We start from the raw sequence: 25,796 nt of genomic DNA, 5'->3' as shown, positions 1-25,796 counted from the left end.
TAGAACATATTGCTTCAAGGGTAGCCCCACATAGAACATATTGCAGTCTAGTCTTTGGGTGACAAAAGGCATTTATGATGATAGGTCTTCATCATGGACATTTCAGATTTTCAGAGCTCCTGCTTAGGTTTGGCTAGAAAGGTAATTTGAATACAGTGGGAATGGGTAGCCCTCTTTAAATGAATTCTTATATTTTTCTGCTGCTGTTCAGTCCATCATAGACACCCCAAGGAGTTCCCAACCTCTAACAGTGAAGTGAAAATGTATTTAAAACTCCACCCATATCACTTGCTGGAATGGCAGAAAAAGCTAAATTGGTCCCATTAACACAAAATGTGCAAACAGTGTTATAGGTTTTAAGGTTAACTGTGCTGCTTCAAACACATAAAGGCTCCATGAAGAGGCACAGCTTAAAACAACTTAAAAAAAAATGCTCCAACATAACTCCTCAGTAAAATCACTTCTAGAATAATGTAAATGGAGTATATTTGCACACTTGGGTGTTTGATGGCACCTTTGCCTCTGTTTCCCATATCATGTCTCTGGCCATGGTATTCCCATGGCCCTTTCTCTGTTTAGCAAAGAACTGTTTCTATGGATACCAGGCTTTTGTAGTGTGACAAAGGTTGTCATTCTGACTCTCATGAGCCAAATTGTACCCTTTGACTCTCTCCCCTTTTCACACTCCTTGCTAAGCTTGGCCTGTTGCTATGCTTGAAAGCCTGTGGGTGCAGGGTTCCCATGGTAATGGGGATGGAACTCTGAAAGGAGGGGCCAGACTGTGAATAGAACACACAAGCCTTGTTAATTTGAATGTGAATGAAGGAGGAAGGCTTCTTTGTGTTTCATCTCTGTGTGCTGCAGGAACCTATAATTTGTCTGTGGCAAGCAACTTTTTTCATTTGTGAACTTGTTTATATCTGCTGTTTCTGATTTTCATGAAGTCAAAATGTTCCTGTCAGAGGCAGTGATGAACAAGAAGCATCTTGGGTTTATAGATTCGAAGGAACATTTTTGATAAAGAGGTTCCTTATACTTTCCCATATGCAACAAGAACACTGCTACTTAATGTTAAGTAATGTTCTATCTATATAGTTTTCAATTTTAGATTAAAATGTATGGGTTGTGTTCCTGGTTGCCCTTCTGTTTTTACAAAGAAGCCTTCACTTGAAGTTCAGAATCTATAGATCCAGCTGAGGAGAGGTGAAAGGAAGGTGTAGGTTGGTGGAGAGAAATAATTCTGTTTAATATATATCCCTCATTCCCTGCTGTCTAGTAGTTTTGCTTGTCTAGACATGAGCAGTTGTGGTGCTGTTCATGAAGAAATGTCTGTAAGAGAACTTAATCTTGATGGTATATTTTTAAGTCTGAAGAAATATGTATTCCTCATGAGACGAATAGTGCAAATGGGAACTCTTGGGGTCCTGACTATTTGGGCTCGTTCATATGTAACAACATCCCATGGTTTAATTAACCCACATGTTGTTGTCTTATCCAGAGTTAACCCATGATTTGGCTGCCAGATGATTGAGCAAACTGTGACTTGGTTTTCCATTTTCTAGGGTGTTTGGTTCCTGCCCCCTTCTCCCACTCCCTCCCCATATCCCGAAAGCCTTTGTGGTGCTGTAGAACTGGCAACTACTGGCAAGGCTTCATCACATCAGCTGCCTTTTCGTCATTGGTCCACTCTGCGTACTGGGCCTGTAATACTTTTCAGCTGCTCCCAGAAATGCTTGTACTGTTCTGAGCCTCCCTCCTCCTCCTTTTCTCCCACGGCAGATTTTACGGTTTCTACTGATTTTACAGATTTTAATCCCTGTGGGAATGCTTGAAACCTTGCATTCTACGAACAGCAATCCATTCCTGCCTGCCACACTCATTCTGCAAAGTAGATTCCTTCCCACTCTTCTTGCATTTGGATTGGGAAGGAGGCAGCTCAGTCCTGCAAGCATTGGCCAAGTCCCATCCTGATTTTAGGTACAGGAGGTTTATTAGGTGGCAGTGGTTAAAGGTTTTATAGCTTGAGGTAGCATTTCCTAACAGTGAGGTAGGTCTTTGGGGGAACTTTATTAAAGAACTGTGCCAGTGAGTTCCATAGACTCACGCCTCAGTGGTGTTTTCATAAAAAAGAAACATAGGTGGAATAACCTACATATTGTTCTGTGGCAGTGACAGAATAACCAACAGTGTTTCTCTCACATGTGGGTTTTAGAACTACAGTCATGTGAAAAAGAAAGTACACCCACTTTAAGTTCTATGGTTTTACGTATCAGGACATAATAAAAATCATCTGGTCCTTAGCAGGTTTTAAAATTAGGTAAATACAACCTCAGATGAACAACAACACATGACATATTACACTGTGTCATTATTTATTTTACAGAAATAAAGCCAAAATGGAGAAGCCATTTGTGAAAAACTAAGTACACCTTATGATTCAATAGCTTGTAGAACCACCTTTAGCAGCAATAACTTGAAGTAATCGTTTTCTGTATGACTTTATCAGTCTCACAACATTGCTTCAGTTCATTGAGGTTTGCGGGCATTTGTTTATGCACAGCTCTCTTAAGGTCCCGCCGCAGCATTTCAATCGGGTTGAGGTCTGGACTTTGACTGGGCCATTGCAACACCTTGATTCTTTCCTTTTTCAGCTATTCTGTTGTAGATTTGCTGGTGTGCTTGGGATCACTGGCCTGTTGCATGACCCAATTTCGGCCAAGCTTTAGCTGTCGGACAGATGGCCTCACATTGGACTCTAGAATACTTTGGTATACAGAGGAGGTCATGGGTGACTCAATGACTGCAAGGTGCCCAGGTCCTGTGGCTGCAAAACAAGCCCAAATCATCACCCCTCCACCTCCGTGCTTGACAGTTGGTATGAAATGTTTGTGCTGATATGCTGTGATTGGTTTGCGCCAAACGTGGCACTGCGCATTATGGCCAACCATCTCCACTTTGGTCTCGTCTGTCCAAAGGACATTGTTCCAGAAGTCTTGTGATTTGTTCAGATGCAATTTTGCAGACCTAAGCCATGCTGCCATGTTCTTTTGAGAGAGAAGAGGCTTTCTCCTGGCAACCCTTCCAAACAAACCATACTTGTTCAGTCTTTTTCTAATTGTACTGTCATGACCTTTAACATTTAACATGCTAATTGACGCCTGTAGAGTCTGAGATGGAACTCTTGGATGTTTTGCAATTTCTCTGAGCATTGCACAGTCAGCCCTTGGGGTGAATTTGCTGGGACATCCACTCCTGGGAAGATTGGCAACTGTCTTGAATGTTTTTCTCTTGTGAATAATCTTCCTCACTGTAGAATGATGGACTTTAAATTGTTTGGAAATGGCCTTCTAACCCTTCCCAGATTGATGGGCAGCAACAATTGCTTCTCTAAGATCATTGCTGATGTCTTTACTCTTTGGCATTGTGTTAACACACACCTGAATGCTCAAGACCAGCAAACTCCTGAGACTTGGGCTTTTATAGAGGTGGTCACACTTGCTGATGATCAATTAATCAAGGGCATTTGATTAGCAGCACCTGGCTGCTACTTAGCCTCTTCATACCTATGGAAGCAGTAAGGGTGTACTTAGTTTTTCACACATGGCTTCTCCATTTTGGCTTTATTTCTGTAAAATAAATAATGACACAGTGTAATATGTCATGTGTTGTTGTTCATCCGAGGTTGTAATAACCTAATTTTAAGACCTGCTAAGGACCAGATGATTTTAATTATGTCCTGATACGTAAAACCATAGAATCCAAAGAGGGTGTACTTCCTTTTTCACATGACTGTACATTCGTTGGCTCTGTTTGCATGTAATGGCAGCATCCAACAGCAAATCATGGGTTAATTAACCCACGAATTATGGGGGTGTGCACTGTGCATGAGCTGCTTCCTGTTTGCATTAACAAGCTTCGAATGCGGCATTTCGTGACATCTGAACAGGGCACTTGGGGTTGTTTGTGGGTTAAACAACCGCTTGTTACCCTTAAAACAAGCCATGCTTTAACAACCCTTGAATACAGCATTGTGAAAGCAAACAGGAAGTGGCTCGCGCATTTCCCCACAATTTGTGGATTGATTAACCCACAATTTGCTGCTGAACATCACCATTACATGCAAATAGGGTCATTGACTGCTACAGCATCTAATCAGAACAAGCCCAGAAACACAGGACTCTATAGAACAGAATACTAACTGTCAAGAATGCATATTTCTTTACATATTATATGGTGACTCTAGACACATGTTCCCCTTCATGGATCAAATACACATGTTGGGAAATTGAGCATGACCTGGAACATCCCCTAAATGTCTGATAGTAAACAATACATTAGTTCAATATTCTTAATAAGGAATAGAAGAAGTAACTATGCTGGGAATTGGTCAGAGAGGATTAAAACCATTTTTCCCCATGGCTTCAAAATTTCCAGAAATTTTACATCTCTGGTCTTATATTATGTAATTTTTATAAATAATTTTGGGGGAGTAAAGGCCAGGTAGCAGTGTATGAACACATTGTCTTAAACATGTTATTCATCATCCTAAAGGAAAATACTTCATAATCCATTCCTTCACATTTTTGGGTGGGTGGAGGGAATGGTATTTTTCCTGCGTTTTTTTTTTTTTTCTGGGCCTTCACATCTCTAGGAAAAGAAGTGTCAGACATATGACCTGTGACCTCAAAAGTGCAAGCCCACTAAATCGAAGTGAAAGCAACTTATGATGGCATTGAACAATTATTTCTGTTGGCATTCTGTGCAGTATGCTGCCTGAATTATCTGTATTATTTGATCTGCATTTTTTCCAAAGCTGTGCAGAGATTCTGAGATCTTAGATTATGGTAACCACCCACATTGTCTCTCAAGATAGAATTTAGCTTACTGCTTAGATGGTGGCCTGCAGCTGTTTAATTTTGTTTTCTCTTTCTAGCCATTCCACCCAATGGTAAACCTTGATTGTTCCCGGGATTTTCGACCATTCCTGTGTGCCCTCTATGCTCCTGTTTGCATGGAGTATGGCAGAGTCACCCTCCCATGTCGCAGAATTTGTCAACGGGCATACAACGAGTGTTCAAAACTCATGGAAATGTTTGGTGTATCTTGGCCAGAGGATATGGAATGCAGCAGGTGAGCAAATCCTCTGGATTTGTGTGGGATGTATAAAATGACTTTGTTTTTAAGACTTAGCATTGTGCCCTCCATTGTTTTGTTTTTGCTGAGGTAATAAACTTTCCTGGAGATGAAACCAATTCAGTGGCCTACCAGGGCCCCTCAACTCTATGATTCTGTGACTCAATATTGCTGTCATTATAAACATTCAGACTTGTATTTTCCTCAGACACTTTGGGAATTTTAAATGCTTTCTTAAATCCACGGTCCTCAGAGTGAGAGACCAGCCACCTTTCTAGAGATCTTGGTGATGACTGAAAGGCAAACACTACCATCACAGACAGTGGGCTGGTCTGAATGTCATGGTGGCAGTTTTTGAGTTGATTAACTCAGAATTTGGGGGAATGGGTGGAGCATGCAAGCCATGCACTCATTGTTTCCACTTTCAGTTAACAACCCAGGATTGCCCTGTTCCTGGGTTGTTTCGTGATATGCGAATGCTGATACTCTAGGTTGTTTATGGGTTAAACAACCCAGAGTTAATCCAACAGTTTATTTGCTTGTCCCTGTAATTCCTGGGCTAAACAACTGAGGAACTATCATCGTGTCATGCAAACTGGGTAAATGGCTTCTTGAGTGAGCCAGACCCCTGCCACAACAAAAACCCTGTTAACATTATTCAGGCAGCTCTTTCCCTCCCTTCGTATATTTGACAATGCTGGGAAACATTAGACCAGGCTTCCCTAACCTGATGCTCTCCAGATGTTTTGGTCTTCAACTCCCATCAGTCCTAGCTAGCATGACTAATGGTCATGTCAGGAATGGTCAGGAATTCTGGAAATAAGTCAAAGCATCTGAAAGGGTACCAGAGGAAGGCTGCACTAGACCAATTCCTGGCTTTTGTAACTTTCAGATTACAGTCATAGACTAAAGCATACTATGGAGTAAAGAAGCATCACTGGTTACCTTGTGACTCCGTTTTGTCTGGGTTACTTCCAGTGAAGTGCAGACCATTACATTTAAGAGGCTTGTCAAACTCTGAAAATTGCTGTTTCAAGTCAAGTTAGAATACAAGTTTCTTTTTATTATTCTCTCTCACTCCGAAATCTTATTTTTTCTAGAGGCAGCACGTTTTAAGTGGTGAATGGTAAGACAGTTGTACTGTCTTTACAACTGTGCAGTATATATATCATTAAAAACAACCAGGGGTCTTATTGCATAAACCTTTGTGGACCAAGTCCATTGTAGTCCATGGAAGTTTATGCCAGAATAAATTAGTTAGTCTTTAAGGTGCCACAAGACTTCGTTGTTTTTGCTGCAAGAGACTATCTTGGCTACCTCTCTGGAATTTTTTTCATTAAGTAATCCTGAGTCTTTTGTGCTTTCAGTGAGAAAGAAAAATATGCAAGTGAAGGCTTCATGGCACATAAAGCACACAAACAAAACATACCCAGGCCAGTTGAGACAGACAGACTAGAAAGACATTATAAGCTTTTAATAATGAGGGTGATCACTCAACCACAAGGACAACTTGGCTTTTCTTGTAATCAGTCAAACAGTCTCTCTCCTTTTTTTCCCCCTCATTCAACTAAGCTAAAAGAACAGTCTAGGAGAAACTTTATGGTTTGTGTTCAGAAGATCAAGAAAATTGTTCATAATAATCCTACAGTGGATCAGACAGCCAGTGTTCAATTCTGCTTGGCACTGAACTCAAATCATCGTTGTCATCTGTCTTAAACACAGTTCTAGTTTCCTAATAGGGACTTGTTAACCCCCTAGTGGCATAAAGCCTCTCAATCTATTCTGTCCATTTCTCTTGCTGCAAAACATGAAGTTTCACTGTCCTTGTTGTTGTTGTTCAGTTGTTAAGTCGTGTCCGACTCTTTGTGACCCCATGGACCATAGCATGCCAGGCTTTCCTGTCCTCCGCTCTCTCCCAGAGTGTGCTCAAGTTCATATTCATTGCATCGGTGATGCTATCTAGCTATCTCATCCTCTGCCATCCCCTTCTCCTTTTGCCTTCAATCTTTCCCAGCATCAGGGTCTTTTCCAGGGAGTTTTCTCTTCGCATTAGGTGGCCAAAATATTTGAGCTTCAGCTTCAGCATCTGTCCTTCCAATGAGCAGTCAGGGTTGATTTCCTTTAGGATGGACTGATTTGACCTCCTTGCAGTCCAAGGGACTCATAAGAGTCTTCTCCAGCACCACAAAAGAATCGATGCAGTTCAAAATCCAGCACATCAAAAGAATCGATGCAGTTTGAAAGCATCGATTCTTTGGCGCTCAGCCTTCCTTATAGTCCAGCTCTCACAGCCATACGTTGCTACTGGGAAAACAAGAGCTTTGATTATACGGACCTTTGTTGGCAAGGTGATGTCTCTGCTTCTTACTATGCTGTCTAGGTTTGCTATAGCTTTCCACCCAAGGAGCAAGCGTCTTTTCATTTCATGGCTACAGTCACCATCTGTGGTGACCTTGGAGCCCAAGAAAATAAGATCTGTCACTGCTTCCATTTCTTCCCCTTCTATATGCCAGGAAGTGATGGGGCCAGATGCCATGATCTTAGTTTTTTTAATGTTGAGTTTCAAACCAGCTTTTGCACTCTCCACTTTCACCCTCAACAAGAGGCTCTTTTCTGCCATTAGGGTGGTATCGTCTGCGTATCTGAGGTTGTTGATAATTCTCCCGGCAATCTTAATTCTGACCTGTGATTCATCCAATCCGGCGTTTCTCATGAAGTACTCTGCATGTAAATTAAATAAGCAGGGGGATAATATACATCCTTGTCGTACTCCTTTCCCAATTTTGAACCAGTAAAGTTGTTCCATGTCCAGTTCTTACTGTTGCTTCTTGACCCTCGTACAGGTTTCTCAGGAGACAGGTAAGTGGTCTGGTACTCCCATCTCTTTAAGAATGTGCCAGAGTTTGTTATGATCCACACAATCAAAGGCTTTAGCGTAGTCAATGAAGCAGAAATACACGTTTTTCTGGAATTCTCTTGCTTTCTCCATGATCCAGTGAATGTTGGCGATTTGATCTTTAGTTCCTCTGCCTCTTCGAAACCCAGCTTGTACTTCCAGTAGTTCTCGGTTCACATACTGCTGAAGCCTAGCTTGTAGGATTTGGAGCATCACCTTGCTGGCATGTGAAATGAGCGCAATTGTACGGTAGTGTGAACACTCTTTGGCATTGCCCTTCTTTGGAATTGGAATGTAAACTGACCTTTTCCAGTCTTGTGGCCACTGTTGAGTGTTCCAAATTTGTTGGCATATTGAGTGCAGCACTTTAACAGCATCATGTTTTAGGATTTCAAGTAGCTCAGCTGGAAGACTGTCATCTCCGCCAGCTTTGTTGTTAGTAATGCTTCCTAAGGCCCATTTGACTTCACTCTCGAGGATGTCCGGCTCAAGTTCAGTGACTGCACTATCATGGCTATCAGGGACATTCAGATCTTTCCTGTATAGTTCGTCTGTGTATTCTTTCCACCTCTTCTTAATCTCATCTGTGTCTGTTAGGTCCCTGCCTTCTTTGTCCTTCATCATGCCCGTCTTTACACAATACATTCCCTTGAGATCTCCGATTTTCTGGAAGAGATCTCTAGTCTTTCCCATTCTCTTGTTTTCCTCGATTTCTTTGCATTGTTCATTTAAGAAGGCCTTCTTGTCTCTCCTTGCTATCCTCTGGAACTCTGCATTCAGTTGGGTATATCTTCCCCTTTCTCCCTTGCTTTTTGCTTCCCTTCTTTCCTCAGCTACTTGTAAAGCCTCATCAGACAGCCACTTTGCTTTCTTGCATGTCTTTTTCTTTGGGAGGGATTGAGTTGATTTCGGTCATACCTGAATGGTTTAGTGGTTTTCCCTACATTCTTCAATTTAAGCCGAAATTTTGCAAGAAGCAGCTCATGTTCTGAGCCACAGTCAGCTCCAGGTCTTGTTTTTACTGACTGTACAGAGCTTCTTCATCTTTGGCTGCAAAGTACATAATCAATCTGATTTCGATGTTGACCATCTGGTGATGTCCATGTGTAGAGTCGCCTCTTATGCTGTTGAAAAAGAGTGTTTGCTATGATCAGCGTGTTCTCTTGGCAAAACTCTATTCGCCTTTGTCCTGCTTCATTTTGTACACCAAGGCCATGCTTGCCTGTTATCCCGGTGATTTCTTGACTTCCTACTTTAGCATTCCAATCCCCTATGATGAAGAGGACATCTTTTTTTGGCGTTAGTTCTAGAAGGTGTTGTAGGTCTTCATAGAACCGATCAACCTCAGCTCCTTCATCCTCAGTGGTTGGGGCATAGACTTGAATTACTGTGATGTTGAATGGTTTGCTTTGGATTCGTACTGAGATCATTCTGTCATTTTTGAGATTCTACCCCAGTACTGCTTTTCCCACCCTTTTGTTGACTATGAGTGCTACTCCATTTCTTCTAAGGGATTCTTGCCCACAGTAGTAGATATAATGGTCACCTGAATTAAATTCACCCATGCGTGTCCATTTTAGTTCGCTGATTCCCAAGATGTCGATGTTCAATCTTGCCATCTCATGTTTGACCACCTCCAGCTTACCTTGATTCATTGATCTGACATTCCAGGTTCCTAAACAATATTGTTCTTTACAGCATCGGACTTTCTTTTCACCACCAGACACATCCACAGCTGAGTGTCCTTTCGGCTTTGGCCCAGCCACTTCACTCTTTTTGGCGCTACTTGGAAATTCCCTCTGCTCTTCCCTCGTAGTATATTGGACACCTTCCGATCTGAGGGGCTCATCTTCCGGCGTCATCTCTTTTAGCCTTGTGATATGTTCCATGGGGTTTTCTTGGCAAGAATACTGGAGAGGGTTGCCATTTCCTTCTCCAGTGGACCACATTTTGTCAGAACTCTCTGCCATGACCTGTCCGTCTTGGGTGGCCCTTCATGGCATAGCTTATGGCTTCATTGAGTTACGCAAGCCCCTTCGCCACAACAAGGCAATGATCCACTCTTCATTTTGTGGCGTCCAAGCCTCTACAGTCCAGTGGGTAGAGCATTGGGCTATGGCCTGGGAAATTTGGTGGAGAGAATTGGGCAACAAGGAGAGCTCAGTGTTAAAAGGAACTAGAACCTGCCCATACACTGTGATCAACATCTGAGGCTTTCCTCCAAGTGCCTCCTCCAAGAGAGTTTCAGATGATGGTAGCAAGGTAGAGGGTCTTCTTGGTGGTCACTCCTCAATTGTGGAATGCTCTTCTCAGTGAGGTCCACTCGGCACCAACATTGCCATCTTTCCAGCACTAGGTTAAGACTTTACTCCCAGGCATATGATGGCCATAGATGGGGCTTCTTGACATTAGTTTTTTTAACTGGGTCCTGGTAGTTTTATTGTTAATTGTTTTTAACTGTTTCAAACTGTTTTAAATGTTTGTATATTAATGTTTTAATAATGTTTTAATATGTTTTATCATGTTGTGAACCACCCAGAAATCTTTGGCTATTGGGCGGTATAGAAATTAAGAAACAAAATGAGATGAGGATGACTGACGCTCATAGATTGCCTTGGAATAACCAGCCAAACCTCAGGCTGCAGGCCTCTGGTTAATCACAGTTAGTCATTACCAGTGCTGCTTGATGGAGATCTGAAATTCCAAGACTACAGCGTATGCTTGATAGTTGAATTTTTAGACAAGAGCCAGCCCCAAGGACTTGATAACGTGTCCTGCTTATCACTGTCCAACATTTCATGATCCTTAAGACTGCTGTTGTGTAGGGAACCAGGCCAAGGAAGCCTCATGATTCTTTTGTTGCCAGCAACAAAATGTATGTATCAACTGCCTTCGTTCTCCTTGTTGTTCTAGGTTCCCAGATTGTGATGAGCCTTACCCTCGACTTGTTGATCTCAGTGTAGTTGGGGAACCAACAGAAGAGGTGCCTGTGGCAGTGCAAAGAGACTACGGCTTTTGGTGCCCCCGAGAACTGAAAATAGACCCTGATCTGGGCTACAAATTCCTGCGGGTACGAGACTGCTCCCCTCCTTGTCCAAATATGTATTTCAGGCGTGAAGAGCTCTCTTTCGCGCGATACTTCATTGGTGTGATCTCCATTGTCTGCCTTTCAGCTACCTTGTTTACTTTCTTGACTTTCTTGATCGATGTCACAAGGTTTCGCTACCCAGAAAGGCCCATCATCTTTTATGCTGTCTGTTACATGATGGTATCGCTTATTTTCTTCATCGGCTTTTTGCTAGAGGACAGGGTTGCCTGCAATGCCTCTAGCCCCACCACATACAAAGCCTCCACGGTGACCCAGGGTTCTCACAACAAAGCTTGCACCATGCTCTTCATGGTCCTATATTTTTTTACCATGGCTGGAAGTGTCTGGTGGGTGATTCTCACCATTACTTGGTTCTTGGCAGCCGTCCCAAAGTGGGGCAGTGAAGCCATCGAGAAGAAAGCCCTGCTTTTCCATGCCAGTGCATGGGGCATCCCAGGAACCCTGACCATCATTCTCCTAGCTATGAATAAAATTGAAGGGGACAACATCAGTGGTGTATGTTTTGTTGGCCTCTATGATGTGGATGCCTTGAGATACTTCGTTCTTGCTCCTCTCTGCTTATATGTGGTGGTTGGAGTTTCTCTGCTCCTTGCTGGCATCATCTCCTTAAATCGGGTCCGTATTGAAATTCCTTTAGAGAAGGAGAACCAGGACAAGTTGGTGAAATTCATGATTCGGATTGGCGTCTTCAGTGTTCTCTATCTTGTGCCACTCTTGGTCGTGATTGGCTGCTATTTCTATGAGCAGGCATACCGCAGTGTGTGGGAAACAACATGGATACAAGAACGGTGCAAAGAATATCACATACCTTGCCCTTATCAGGTGAGTGAGCATATCTCTTAAGGTAGCTGTACACAATCCACTCTATTTATTCCCCCAGATAGAAAACACCTGAGTTTTGTTCTAAACCCTGGCATGACTCTCCTACAATGTAGAAAAATACTTGTAGAAAAATACTGCATAGGCACAATCATATAGACAACTGGGAAGTATGAGTCAGAAAAGAAAGCGAGTAGAAAAATGAAATATGACACAGAGCATTAGCCCTTAGAAGGTGTAACCTTCAAAGTAAATAGGAACATTCAGTATCTTTTTATCTCTGGATTAATGTCTATGCATTGAAGTAGAAAGGCCATTTGTTAAGGAACTGGAGAGTGTTGTTATTATTATTCACTTATAAAGCACCTTAAGTTTACTTAGCACTGTACACAAATTAAAAAACCAGACAATACCTTGCTTTGCAGGCTTACAATTAAAAGGCTTGACCCAAAAGGAAAAAAGCGATGGAGAGGGAGGAGGAAAACAAATTCATGCACCAGTTCTTCAAATTCATGCGTCAGTCGCTCTATTTCAGATGCGAGTCTTATCATGCTCATGGAGTTGGAGCCAAAATGCACCATCTACAGATGAGAGTGTATCAGCAGACTAAGAGTAACCCTGAGGTTTGCAAATATGCAAAAAAAAAATTTTAGGGAATATATTCCCAAAAAACAACTGCATAATGGTGTAATGGAATGTTGGCTGACTGGGGGAAATTTGCAACTAGATGTGAGGGAGAATAGAATGTAGTGGCTGGGAAGGGGAAAGGAGACACACAGAAAGGTAGAATACACCTTTGCACTGAGCATGCTCAGTAGGCACAGAATGCAGAGTGACTGCTGGGCTGTGGGGAGGGGAAGACCCAGCAGGGAGGGGAATGGACTGTAGTGGCTAGAACCCTGAACAGAAGGACTTCATGCTGCAATATTTTGTTGCAGGATCCCACATGTAGATATTATGATGACTAGCTTGAATGGAACCAGTTCAGGGAGTGGAGCCAGAGAATGGGCATCTAATTGGCAAATGCGGTTCAATGTAGGCAAGAGTAAAGTGATGCATGTCGGGGCAAAAAAATCCCAACTTCCAGTATAGCCTCATGGGATCTGAGCTAGCAGTGACTGACCAGGAACCCCAGGTCTTGGGGTTGTGGTGGACAGCTCAATGAAGATGTCAACCCAGTGTGCTGCTGCTGTAAAAAAGTCAAACTCCATGTTAGGCATAATTAGAAAAGGAATTGATAATAAAACCACCAATGTCATACTTTTGTTGTTTATTCATTCAGTCGCTTCTGACTCTTTGTGACTTCATGGACCAGCCCACGCCAGAGCTTCCTGTTGGCCGTCGCCACCCCCAGCTCCCCCAAGGTCGAGTCCGTCACCTCCAGAATATCATCCATCCACCTTGCCCTTGGTTGGCCCCTCTTCCTTTTGCCTAGCATCAGCATCTTCTCCAGGGTATCCTGTCTTCTCATTATGTGGCCATAGTACTTCAGTTTTGCCTTTAATATCCTTCCCTCAAGTGAGCAGTCTGGCTTTATTTCCTGGAGTATGGACTGGTTTGATCTTCTTGCAGTCCAAGGCACTCTCAGAATTTTCCTCCAGCACCACAGTTCAAAAGCATCTCTCTTCCTTCGCTCAGCCTTCCTTATGGTCCAGCTCTCGCAGCCATAGGTTACTACGGGGAATACCATGGCTTTCACTATGCGGACCTTTGTTGTCAGTGTGATGTCTCTGCTCTTCACTATTTTATCAAGATTTGTCATTGCTGTCCTCCCAAGAAGTAAACGTCTTCTGATTTCCTGGCTGCAGTCTTTACGCCTAGAAAGACACAAAGTCTGTCACTGCCTCCACATTTTCTCCCTCTATTTGCCAGTTATCCATCAAGCTGGTTGCCATAATCTTGGTTTTTTTGAGGTTGAACTGCAACCCAGCTTTTGCACTTTCTTCTTTCACCTTCATCATGAGGTTCCTCAGCTCCTCCTCGCTTTCAGCCATCAAAGTGGTATCATCTGCATATCGGAGATTGTTAATGTTTCTTCCAGCAATTTTAACTCCAGCCTTGGCTTCATCAAGCCCAGCACGTCGCATGATGTGTTCTGCGTACAGGTTGAATAGGTAGGATGAGAGTATACAACCCTGCCATACTCCTTTCCCAATTTTAAACCAGTCCGTTGATCCGTGGTCTGTTCTTACCGTTGCTACTTGGTCGTTACACAGATTCCTCAGGAGGCAGACAAGATGACTTGGTATCCCCATACCACCAAGAACTTGCCACAATTTGTTATGATACACACAGTCAAAGGCTTTAGAATAGTCAATAAAACAGAAAGAGATGTTTTTCTGAAACTCCCTGGCTTTCTCCATTATCCAGCAGATATTGGCAATTTGGTCTCTAGTTCCTCTGCCTTTTCTATACCCAGCTTGTACATCTGGCAATTCTCGTTCCATGAATTGCTGGAGTCTACCTTGCAAGGTCTTGAGCATGACCTTACTGGCATGTGAAATAAGTGCCACTGTTCAATAGTTTGAACATTCTTTGGTGCTTCCCTTTTTTGGTATGGGGATATAAGTTGATCTTTTCCAATCTGTTGGCCATTCTTGTGTTTTCCAAATTTGCTGGCATATGGCATGCCTTGACAGTATCATCTTGCAAGATTTTAAACAGTTCAGCTGGGATACCGTCATCTCCTGCTGCCTTGTTATTAGCAATGCTTCTTAAGGCCCATTCAACCTCACTCTTCAGGATGTCTGGCTCTAGCTCACTGACCACACCGTCAAATCTATCCCCGATATTATTATCCTTCCTATACAGATCTTCCGTATATTCTTGCCACCTTTTCTTGATCTCTTCTGCTTCTGTTAGGTCCTTGCCGTCTTTGTTTTTGATCATACCCATTTTCGCCTGGAATTTACCTCCGATGTTTCTAATTTTCTGGAAGAGGTCTCTTGTCCTTCCTATTGTATTATCATCTTCTGCTTCCGCGCATTGCTTTTTAAAAAATAATTCCTTATCTCTTCTGGCTAACCTCTGGAATTTTGCATTTAATTGGGCATATCTCCCCCTATCACTGTTGCCTTTTGCTTTCCTTCTTTCTTGGGCTGCTTCCAGTGTCTCAGCAGACAGCCATCTTGCCTACTTGGTTTTCTTTTTCTTTGGGACTTTTTTGTTGCCGCCTCCTGAACAATGTTGTGAACTTCTGTCCATAGTTCTTCCGGGACCCTATCTACTAAATCTAGTCCCTTAAATCTATTCTTCACCTCCACTGCATATTCATGAGGAATATTAGTGAGCTCATATCTAACTGATCTGGGGGTCTTCCCTATTCTCTTTAGTCTGATTCTAAATTGTGCAATAAGAAGTTCGTGATCTGAACTACAGTCAGCTCCAGGTCTTGTTTTTACCGACTGCATAGATGTCTGCCACCTTTGGCTACAAAGGATGTAGTCAATCTGATTTCGGTGTCGACCGTCTGGTGAAGTCCATGTATAAAGTCGTCTCTTAGGTTGTTGGAAGAGAGTGTTTGTTATGCACAGTGAGTTGTCTTGGCAAAATTCTATCAGCCTATGTCCTGCTTCATTTTGTTCTCCCAGACCATGCTTGCCTGTAATTCCAGGTGTCGTTTGACTACCCACCTTAGCATTGCAGTCTCCTATAATGAAAATAACATCTTTTTTTGGTGTACTATCCAGTAGGTGCTGCAGATCCTCATAGAACTGATCTACTTCTGCTTCTTCAGCATCTGTGGTTGGGGCGTATATTTGGATCACTGTGATGTTAAATGGCTTACCCTGAGTTCGAATTGAGATCATTCTGTCATTTTTTGGATTGTATCCAGGCACTGCTTTAGCCACTTTATTATTAATTATGAAGGCTACTCCATTTCGTCTGTGGTCCTCTTGTCCACAGTAGTAGATCTGGTGGTCATGTGATGTGAAGTGGCCCATTCCAGTCCATTTCAGTTCACTGACACCCAAAATGTCTATATTTAATCTTGACATCTCCCCAGTAACCACATCCAATTTGCCCTGGCTCATAGATCTGACATTCCAGGTTCCTTTGGTGTGTTGATCTTTAGAACATCGGATTCGTCGTTCACCACCAGCACCATCGGCTGCTAGCCGTCCTTTCAGCTTTGAGCTAGCTGCGTCATCACATCTGGGGCTAGTTGAACTTATCTTTTGTTCCTCCCCAGTAGCATTTTGACCATCTTCTGACCTGGGAGTCCCATCTTCCGATGGTATACCGACATATCTCTGGTTGTACTGATCCATTTAGTTTTCATGGCAAGAATACTGGGGTGGGTTGCCGTTTCCTTCCCCAGGGATCGTATTTAGTCTGACCTCTCTGCCATGACCTTCCCATCTTGGGTGTCCCTTCACGGTTTAGCTCATGACGTCATTGAGGTGCTCAAGCTCCAGCACCACGACAAGGTAACTATCTCCTTCGCTACTGCCCCTACACAAATCTATGGTGCGACCACACTGGGAATACTGGGATCAGTTCTGGTCACCACACCTAAAAAAAGATATTGTAGATTTGGAAAAAGGGCAGAAAAGGGCAACTAAAATGATCAAGGGGCTGGAGCAACTGCACTATGAGAGAAGGTTACAAAAGCTGGGATTGTTTAGCTTGGGAAAAAAGGAGGGTAAGGAGAGACATGGTAGAGGTGTACATTTTTTTCTCCCTCTATCAAAATACTACAACCCGGGTCATTCTATGAAGCTGATTAGTGAGAGATTCAGGACAGATAAAAGGAAGTACTACTTCACACAGTGCATAGCTAAACTATGGAATTCACTACCACAGGATGTAGTGATGGCCACCAGTTTGGATGGCTTTAAAAGGGGGTTAGAGAAATTCATAGAGGAGGCTATCAGTGGCTACTAGTCTTGATGGCTATGTGCTACTTCCAGTACCAGAAACAGTGAGCCTGTGTACATTAGTTGCTGGGGAACATGGGTGGGAAGGTGCTGTTTTGCTCATGCCCTGCTTGTGGGTTCCTGGTCAACAGCTGGTTGGCCACTGCATGAACAGAATGCTGGACTAGATGGACCCTTGGTCTGATCCAGCAGGGCTCTTCTTATGTTCTTATGAATTAGTATCTCGGCCAAACCAATGGAGGGGGCCCTGCTATCATGCACCTCCCTCAGATGGAATTGCTACTAGTAGATGACAGTTGATGATCTGGGAAAGGGGCTCCGCTTTGCCTGTAATCTGGGAAAAGGCTCATCTTTGCTTTTTTTCCAGGAAGTCCTATCTCAGAACTCTGATAGAAGCCCATACCTGTAATTATGTGTGTGTGTGTGTCTTGTAGAGGAAGGTCCAGATCGCATGTCACAGCAACATACAATTTTTAAAAATTGTTGGTTGTGGTAAATGAAGCAGCGTGCTATACTGGTATGCACTGCCTGATCGCTCCTGCTGGAAGCAGGAGTGGCCAAACAACCCAGGGATGCTCTGCCTGTGGGTTGTTTAGCATTGCGTCTGAGCCCTGACCTCTGGCTTATCTTTCACCCAACAAGAGACGAGCCAAAGGTATGGGCTTTCACACAATGCTAAACAACACAGGGACAGAGACAACGGTTGCTTACTGTGTTGTTATTACATATGGTCAAGCAAATAAATAGAATGGTAATGTTACTGCTTAACAAAATGCAACAGCAGCTGTTAACCTAATGCGGTTTCCTTTGCCACTTGCATTTATTATTTGCTTTTGCCTCCTGTTTTTAACATAATGGTTGCATGCTTCTTCAGTGTCACTAAATTTTAAAGGATTACCAGGATGGTCTGGAAGCTGACACTTCACATGTGTGTCTATATGCATGGAATTCTAATATAATCTGTATGCATGGATTTATGACATAACAGTGGATCTGAATCCGCCCTTCAGCACTTCTTTCATTAGTTCTGTCAATGGGACTCTTAGCATCTTTGGCTGAAATGTGAAAGATATGCAAGTAGTTTCTGCAGGTATGAATATCATGATGCAACAGATTTCACAGGTTCTCTCTCTCTCTCTCTCTCTCTCTCTCACACACACACACACACACACACACACACACCCCTCCCTCCCTCTCTCTCTCTCTCTCTCTCTCTCTCTGCAGTGTCATCTGTCCTGGATTTAATCTCTTTGCTGCTTTCTTCCTTAACTTGTTCTTGTTCTAGTTTAATGAGATTAAAATCTTTCCAGTTACTGTTGGATCTGCCTACACCAGGAAATATCAGATTTCTTTCAGTAAAGTTAATGGTGGATGTGGTTATACAGCAGTGTATTTTCACAATATACAGAATGGCTGCTCACCAAAGTTAGAGTTGAGAATTTCATCAATAGGCTTATGTTGAAAAGAACAGAATAATTATTCTTATTGTGTTACTGAAAGCTTCATGGGGAGAACATAAAACTCACAAATGTAGCTTGATAGTTAAAAGGATGTGTGGAGGAGAAAGATGTGAAAATCTGCCAAGTTGCTTCTTTTGATATCAGATTGGAAAGCTCACTATGTTTTGTCACTAGAAAACAACATTCAGTGCTCAGGGCAACTCCCAAGTTTTTAATACCCATTCAGGGTTCTCAGACACTGATGTTATGATATCATGTACGTTATCTGCACTCTACATGTTTGCTGCAAGAAATACCAGTTTAACACCGGGTTATATGCAACGATAGTGTTCCCATACAAGCTGCCCTTGGCCACACTGGCTAGGGTATTATGTCTGGACTTGGAAAATCTGAGTTCAGATCCTCCCTCAGTTACAAAGGCCATTTAGGTGGCCTTGTCATACCTCAAGATGTGGTTGATGAAACTAAAATGCCAATCTGAGCTCCTTGGAGATAGAGCGGGATACAAATGTAATAAATAAATGTGTATTGCTCAGTGATGTTCTGCTCTGGCCTTTTGTGGGTGGAGCCTGTGAAACGATGCCAAAAAAGAAGCAAAAGGAACTCAAAAGCTGCATTCAGCAAATGGTATTCAGTTATCTGCCCCACCCCGCACTTAAGTGGTGTCTTCCCCTGAATGTGTGCACACTCTGGCTGTAATGTCAAGGACCATTTGCAAATTCCTTTCCTTCAGCGGAGTTTCCCCGGCAGTAACTGGTTCACTCTTTCTGCTTCTCAGCTCAAATGAGGTGGGAGCGGCAGCTTGGGAAGGCAAGGATCAGTGATGCAGCTGGGTTGGACCTTGGCACCAGAGTATGCACACACCCCAGTGACCACCCAGGGAGTGGCAGGTGGTTTTATGTATTTATTTCATGTCTTTACTGTCCAATAGCCAAAGCTAGGTGATGAGGGCATCAGAACCAAGCTCCCTTTTATACCTGTAGTCAAGATGTTGCTATGATCTGAGTGGGTTTAAAATGCAAAACTGCAGGTGCTCAGAGTATTTTTTTAATTATTTTTTAAAAATTAGAGTTGGCAAAAAACATAAGGACATAAGAAGAGCCCTACAGGATCAGACCAAGGATCCATCTAGTCCAGCATTCTGTTCACACAGTGGCCAACCAGCTGCCCACAGGAAACCCACAAGCAGGACATGAGTACAACAGCACTCCCCCACCCATGTTCCCCAGCAACTGGTGTACATGGGCATACTGCCTAGAACACTTTTGTTCTTCTAACGTATCTAACAAAATTATTCATGGTATGGAGAATGTGGATAGTGAGACATTTTTCTCCCCCTCAGAATACTAGAACCCAGTGGGGTCATCCCATGAAGCTGATTGGTGGGAGATTCAGGACAGATAAAAGGAAGTCCTTCACACAGCATATAGTTAAACTATGGAATTTGCCACCATCACTTTGGATGGCTTTAAAAGGGGGCTAGATAAATTCCTGGAGGAGAAGGCTATCGATGGCTGCTAGTCCTGATGCCTCTGTGCTACCTCCAGTATCATGGTATGCCTGTGTACACCAGTTGCTGGGGAGCATGGGTGCTATTGCACTCCAGTCCTGCTTGTGGGTTTCCTGCAGGCAGCTGGTCAGCCACTGTATGTGCAAAATGCTGGACTAGATGGACCTTGGTCTGATCCAGCATCAGGGCGCTTCTTATGTTCTTGTATCAGGAATGTAGAAGCATGGAATGGTGGTTGGAGGGCAAAGAGAAATGTTAGCTGTATGCTTCACAGCTGAAGTAATATAGCTGTCTAAAGGGGGACCCTATAAGATCATTAAGTCCAGGGTTTAAAATTATGTAGGTGTGCCACTGGCCAAGGATGCAAGGCAGATCAGTTTTCTGTCTTCAGAATTGCACAATGCCATTTTATTCTTGGAGTGCTGTTCCAAGAGGACAGCTGTGCTCATCCCCAGGTATCTGCAGATCTTGCTCTAAGCAGTGGATGTAAGTAATTTATTATATATGAAGGCAAGTGTGTGCTATCTGTTAATTGCAGCTGAGGGAGGCAGCTTATTCACATGAGGGAAAAGGCAGGAAAGCAAAGATGTCACACAGCTCTCAGTTCTGGCTGAAGTGTGGTCACACTGGGCTTGTTTGTGGATGTTCTTGCCACCTGATCAGGAGTGGGCCTCAGGCAGACTTCCTCTCCCTGTGTGGAACACAGCTGAAAGAGAGTCCTGCTGTTGTTTGGATTTGGGATCACCTTCAGCTCTGGGACATTTAACCCTCTGACCTCCTATTGACAGCGACATTCCCAGTGCTCAGATAACTGCAGGATCTCCCAGTTTGGATGTTTTGCATCTCCTTGTGATGAGAGCGGTGTGGCCCAAGCCCTGCTCCTGGCCCCTCTTTGGAGGCAGTCCCAGTGGAGGAAGTGTTGAAACTGGTCAGGTTTTTCTTCTTTAATTCTCCCCAGGAATAATAATTAAAAAAGCCTGGTCCAGAAGCTACTCACCATCTGGTCTAGTCAGTTGTGCCATTTAAACTATTGGTGTGGGACCAGGGGAACCAGCTGCAATTTGGAACTGGGGAAATTGAGAATTCTGAACAGGCCCTCCTAGTCTTTAGCTGCTACATAGTATGATTGTCCTTTGCTTGTGTGCACAGCATCAATTATGGGGGGGGGGACCACAACACCATGTGCATTTTTACAAGGCTTTCTTTCCCTTCATATCAAGTGGGGTCAACCATCACTGTACTGTCTTGCCACTGCTTGGCATTTCTCCAATACTTTTACCTCCACTTTCTGCCTCAGAGACATAAGTGATGCTGATGACATCTGACAATGATATAAATCTCTCCAGATTCAACTGCTCTGACTTTGTAGGTGGCATTTGCAGGGGATCCAGCTTCACTCCATTTCAGGAATAGGACAGATATTTGCTGAGAGATGGCCAGTATTGTTGATGCCCAAGAACAATGCTTCATAGGTTAGAGGCTTACAAAGACTGTATAGAGGCAAACCTTTCTATAGAGCCAAATGAACTCTGGCCTCTTCGCTGCTGTTGTGGTCCTAGCCCCAATCCAGCAAAGCTAGCTTAATTAACTGTACAAATGAAGGAGGTGGGGGAGCCCCATTGCAGGAGAAAAATTCTTTTTCCCTGTGATTCCCAAAACTCCAGGCTAAAAACAGCCGCACAGCTATGTACCCCCTCAAAAACCCAACCTAGTAGAATTTTACAGATGTTCAGGTGTTCAGTTTCCCCCCGCCCCCTACTCTACAGCATTTTCCTGTCCCTTGCCAGTAACAAGCAACATGAATGTTGTGAAATCTGGAAGCTAGCAAATTGCCCCAGACATTACAAGGGGGGAATCTAGATGGGCAGCAGCAGCTTTTCATAGGCAACCTCTCATTTAGTATACAGTCTACTTGGGCTTATAGATGCACCACGTGAGACTGGGTGTGATTCTCCACTTGGTGGTGAAATTCACACCTATATTTATAAAACTGCATTTATACCATTTAAGATTCAAGGGCTATTTTAGGGTTGTTAATCTGAGAAGGTGACTCCATGCATTTAACAAATGATCTTTAATGAGCTTCTGTCGTGCATTAAAAACGTGGTTGTTCAGGCAGGCATTTGGGGTGGGTTAGGGTATTTTAGAAAATGTTTTTATTGTAGAATTTTATTGTTTTAAACTGTTTTATTGTATGCTGTACATCGCCCAGAGTGGCTGGGTGACCAGCCAGATGGGCAATTAATAAATTTAATAATAATAATAATAACAACAACAACAATAATATTAAAAGCATTCCAAAGCTTTTTAGCCAGATAGTCCATCATCAAAGGGGGTATCTTGTGCTGTTTTCAAGTCAATGTGTCTTTCTTCCTGGCCTTATGCACTTCAGCTGATAGCCTTATTACTGTTCTTATCTGTTCCTATATTACCTAAACCAGAGGTGGGGAACCTTTTTTTGATCCGAGGGCACCATTCCCTTGTTAATGCCCTTTTGGGAAAGCCTGCCCCCCCCCCCCCCGCAAAAAGGGTCCAGGACCACCCCACAAAACTCTCATGCATTCATAGACCACACACATGTAGATTCCCCCCCCTAACGTGTGCAGCAATTAGGCTTCAAAAAAGCTTTCCATTGGCACCAAGGGGGAGGCTTTTTTCTCAGCCTAATTGCTGCCTGGCTGATGGAAGGTTACAGTGGGCAGGGAGGGTTAACCCTTCTCTCCCCAGCCTCAGCCCCTTTAAAATTGCTCCCTCTTATCACAGTTAGGCTTGAAAAAAGATGTCCAATGTATGCTTTTTTCCAGGCTGATTGCTGTGTGCATGCGGGGCACAAGCGGGCAGGTGCAGGCTGGTTGGGCAAGCCCTGTTGACTGCATCTGTGCCACCAGTTCCCTACCCCAGACCTAAACAGAGTGGATTGCTTCCATGTGGCTGTTGACAAATTATTGCAGGGAAATCCCTTGAGTAGCTGTCACTTGGGTAGGGTGACTTGTGATTACTTCACTTGCCAAATGTTGCCTCCCTGTTTTAATTACTATATTGACATGCTCACTTGTTTTAGGAAATATTTATGGTACATGAGAATCTTTGAGTCTTCCTCTTTGTGGCTGAAATAATTTAAATTGCCCGGATCAGTCCATCTAGATTCTGTATGCCACATCTCATTGTAGAGATGGGAAACCAAGGCACACTATGACCTTTGCCTTTTGCTTATAGCAATTATTTTAAATGAGTTAACAGATGGACTTGCAGTAGTTTGTCTCATGTCTGTACTTGCTTCCTGTTTGCAGGTCACCCAGATGAGTCGTCCAGACTTGATCCTCTTTCTGATGAAGTATCTGATGGCTCTTATAGTGGGGATCCCATCTGTTTTCTGGGTTGGAAGCAAAAAGACCTGCTTTGAGTGGGCCAGCTTTTTCCACGGGCGCAGGAAAAAAGAGTGAGTTGTGATATTGTGATTGTGGATGAGGGGGCTGACCTGATATGTATTACTGAGACCTGGGTGGGGGAACTAGGAGGGGCCACTCTCTCCCAGCTGTGCCCTCCTGGGTACTCAGTGCAGCACCAACACCGACTCAAGGGTCGGGGAGGGGGGGTTGCCATGGTCTATAGGAATTCAATCTCCCTCTCTAGGCTTCCTACTCATTCGAGTGCAGATCTTGAGTGTTTGTACCTTGTGTTGGGTACCCGGGACAGATTAGGGATTCTGTTGGTGTACCGCCCACCCTGCTGCCCATCAGACTCCCTGGCTGAGCTGACAGAGGTGGTCTTGGACTTGGTGTTGAGGACCCGTAGGATGATGGTCCTGGGGATCTCAACTTCCATGCTGAGGCCGCTGTATCTGGGGCGGCTCAGGACTTCATGGCCGCCATGACAACCATGGGGCTGTCCCAACATGTCATCGGCCCAAGTCATATAAAAGGACACATGCTTGTTCTGTTTTTCTCAACTGGGCAGGAGGATGGTGATCTGAAAGTGGAGGAATTAATAGCTGTCCCTTTGTCATGGTCAGATCACTTCCTGCTGAGGTTTAGACTCCTGGCAGCCTTCCTCCTCTGCAAGGGTGGGGGACCTATTAAAATGGTCCTCTCCTGGAGGCTAATGGATTCCGATGGATTCCAGAGGACTCTGGGGGATTTTCCTGCTGGTATGGCTGGTGCTCCTGTCGAAGCCCAGGTCGCTCTGTGGAATGCAGAGATGACTCGGGCGGTTGACACGATCGCGCCCAAGCGCCCTCTCCCTCTGAGCAGAGCCCGGCCAGCTCCTTGGTATACACCTAAGCTGAGGGCAATGAAGCAAGAGGGGAGACGGCTAGAACGCAGGTGGAGGAAAACTCGTGCTGAGTCTGACCGAACACAGGTAAGAGCCCACTATCGAGCCTACTCTGTGGCAGTGAGGGTGGCAAAGAGACAGTTCTTTTCCACCAGCATTGCATCTCCTCAGTGTCATCCAGCGGAGATGTTCTGAGTGGTTTGTGGCCTGTTACATTTTGGGCCAGGGAGAGAGACGGTGGAACCCTTGGTGGCACGCTGTGATAAGTTTGCAAGGCACTTTGAAGATAAAGTCGCTCAGATTCGTCATGAATTGGACACCACCATTAATGCAGTTCCATTGGTAGAGGCGTTCAGAGAACCATCTGGTCCAGTTTTATTGGATGAGTTTCAGTTACTGAGGCCTGAGGATGTGGACGAGGTGCTTGGCCAAGTCCGATCGACCACTTGTGTGCTTGACCCTTGTCCTTCATGGCTTATTAAATCAAACAAGAAGGGGATGTCCGGCTGGGTCCAGGAGGTTGTAAATTCCTTCTTGAGAGAAGGAGTGGTGCCTACCGCTTTAAAAGAGGCGGTAATTAGACCACTCCTGAAAAAGCCTAACCTGGACCCAGAGGATGTTAACAATTATAGGCCAGTGGCCAACATCCCCTTCCTGGGCAAGGTGCTTGAGCGGGTGGTTGTAGGACAGCTCCAGGCACTGTTGAATGAAACTGATTATCTAGATCCATTTCAGTCGGGCTTCAGGCCTGGTTTTGGAATGGAAACTGCCTTGGTCGCCCTGTGGGATGACATCTGCCGGGAGAGGGACAGGGGGAGTGCGACCCTGTTGATTCTCCTGGACCTCTCAGCGGCTTTCAGTACCATTGACCATAGTATCCTTCTGGATAGGTTGTCTGGGTTGGGAGTTGGAGGCACTGCACTGCAGTGGTTCTGCTCCTACTTGGATGGCCGACTCCAGAAGGTGGTGCTGGGGGATTATTGCTCTGTGCCATGGCAATTGTGCCATGGGGTTCCACAGGGCTCTATTTTATCCCCTACGCTGTTTAACATCTACATGAAACCGCTGGGGGAGGTTATCCGGAGATGTGGGCTGAGGTGCCATCAATATGTGGATGACACCCAGCTCTACCTCTCTTTCTCATCTAAACCAGGTGAGGCAGTGGCTGTTCTGAATCAGGGCCTGGGCACGGTAATGGACTGGATGAGGGCCAATAAACTGAAACTCAATCCAGACAAGATGGAGGTACTGTTAGTGGGTGGTTCGTCTGCTGGCTAGGTGATATTCAACCTGTTCTGGAGGGGGTTGCACTCCCCCTAAAGGATCACGTTCGTAGTTTGGGGGTGCTCCTGGATCCAGAACTGTCACTTGAGGCACAGGTGAACTCAGTGGCACGGAGCAGTTTTGATCAGCTTAGGCTGGTATACTAACTACGCCCTTATCTGGACAGAGAGAGCCTAGCTGCAGTTCTCCATGCTCTGATAACTTCTCGTCTGGATTACTGCAATGCGTTATACGTGGGGCTGCCTTTGAAAACGGTCCGGAAACTTCAGTTGGTCCAAAATAGGACAGCAAGATTGTTAACAGGGACTGGCTGACGAGCTCATATTACACCAGTACTTTTTCAGCTGCACTGGCTGCCAGTCCATTTCCGGGCCCGATTCAAAGTGCTAGTATTAACATTTAAAGCCCTTAACGGCTTGGGGCCAGGTTACCT

General features: G+C 44.2%; 1 protein-coding gene across 1 annotated transcript in view; it reads left to right on the top strand.

The window, feature by feature from the left end:
* The window catches only part of FZD3 (frizzled class receptor 3), a 45,667-nt gene that overhangs the window by 15,552 nt on the left and 4,319 nt on the right, over positions 1–25,796 (top strand). The window contains exons 3-5 of the mRNA XM_084833127.1: positions 4,934–5,130; positions 10,943–11,960; positions 23,098–23,246. Coding sequence (XP_084689253.1) covers positions 4,934–5,130; positions 10,943–11,960; positions 23,098–23,246 — 1,364 coding nt within the window. The remainder of the gene's footprint in view (positions 1–4,933; positions 5,131–10,942; positions 11,961–23,097; positions 23,247–25,796) is intronic.

This window comes from Heloderma suspectum, chromosome 1 (assembly GCF_057233095.1).
Source record: "Heloderma suspectum isolate Gila_16-S chromosome 1, 16-S_ref, whole genome shotgun sequence".
Taxonomy (NCBI): domain Eukaryota; kingdom Metazoa; phylum Chordata; class Lepidosauria; order Squamata; family Helodermatidae; genus Heloderma; species Heloderma suspectum.
Note: the sequence above shows the minus strand (reverse complement) of the source record. Positions and strands in the feature narration are given on the sequence as shown.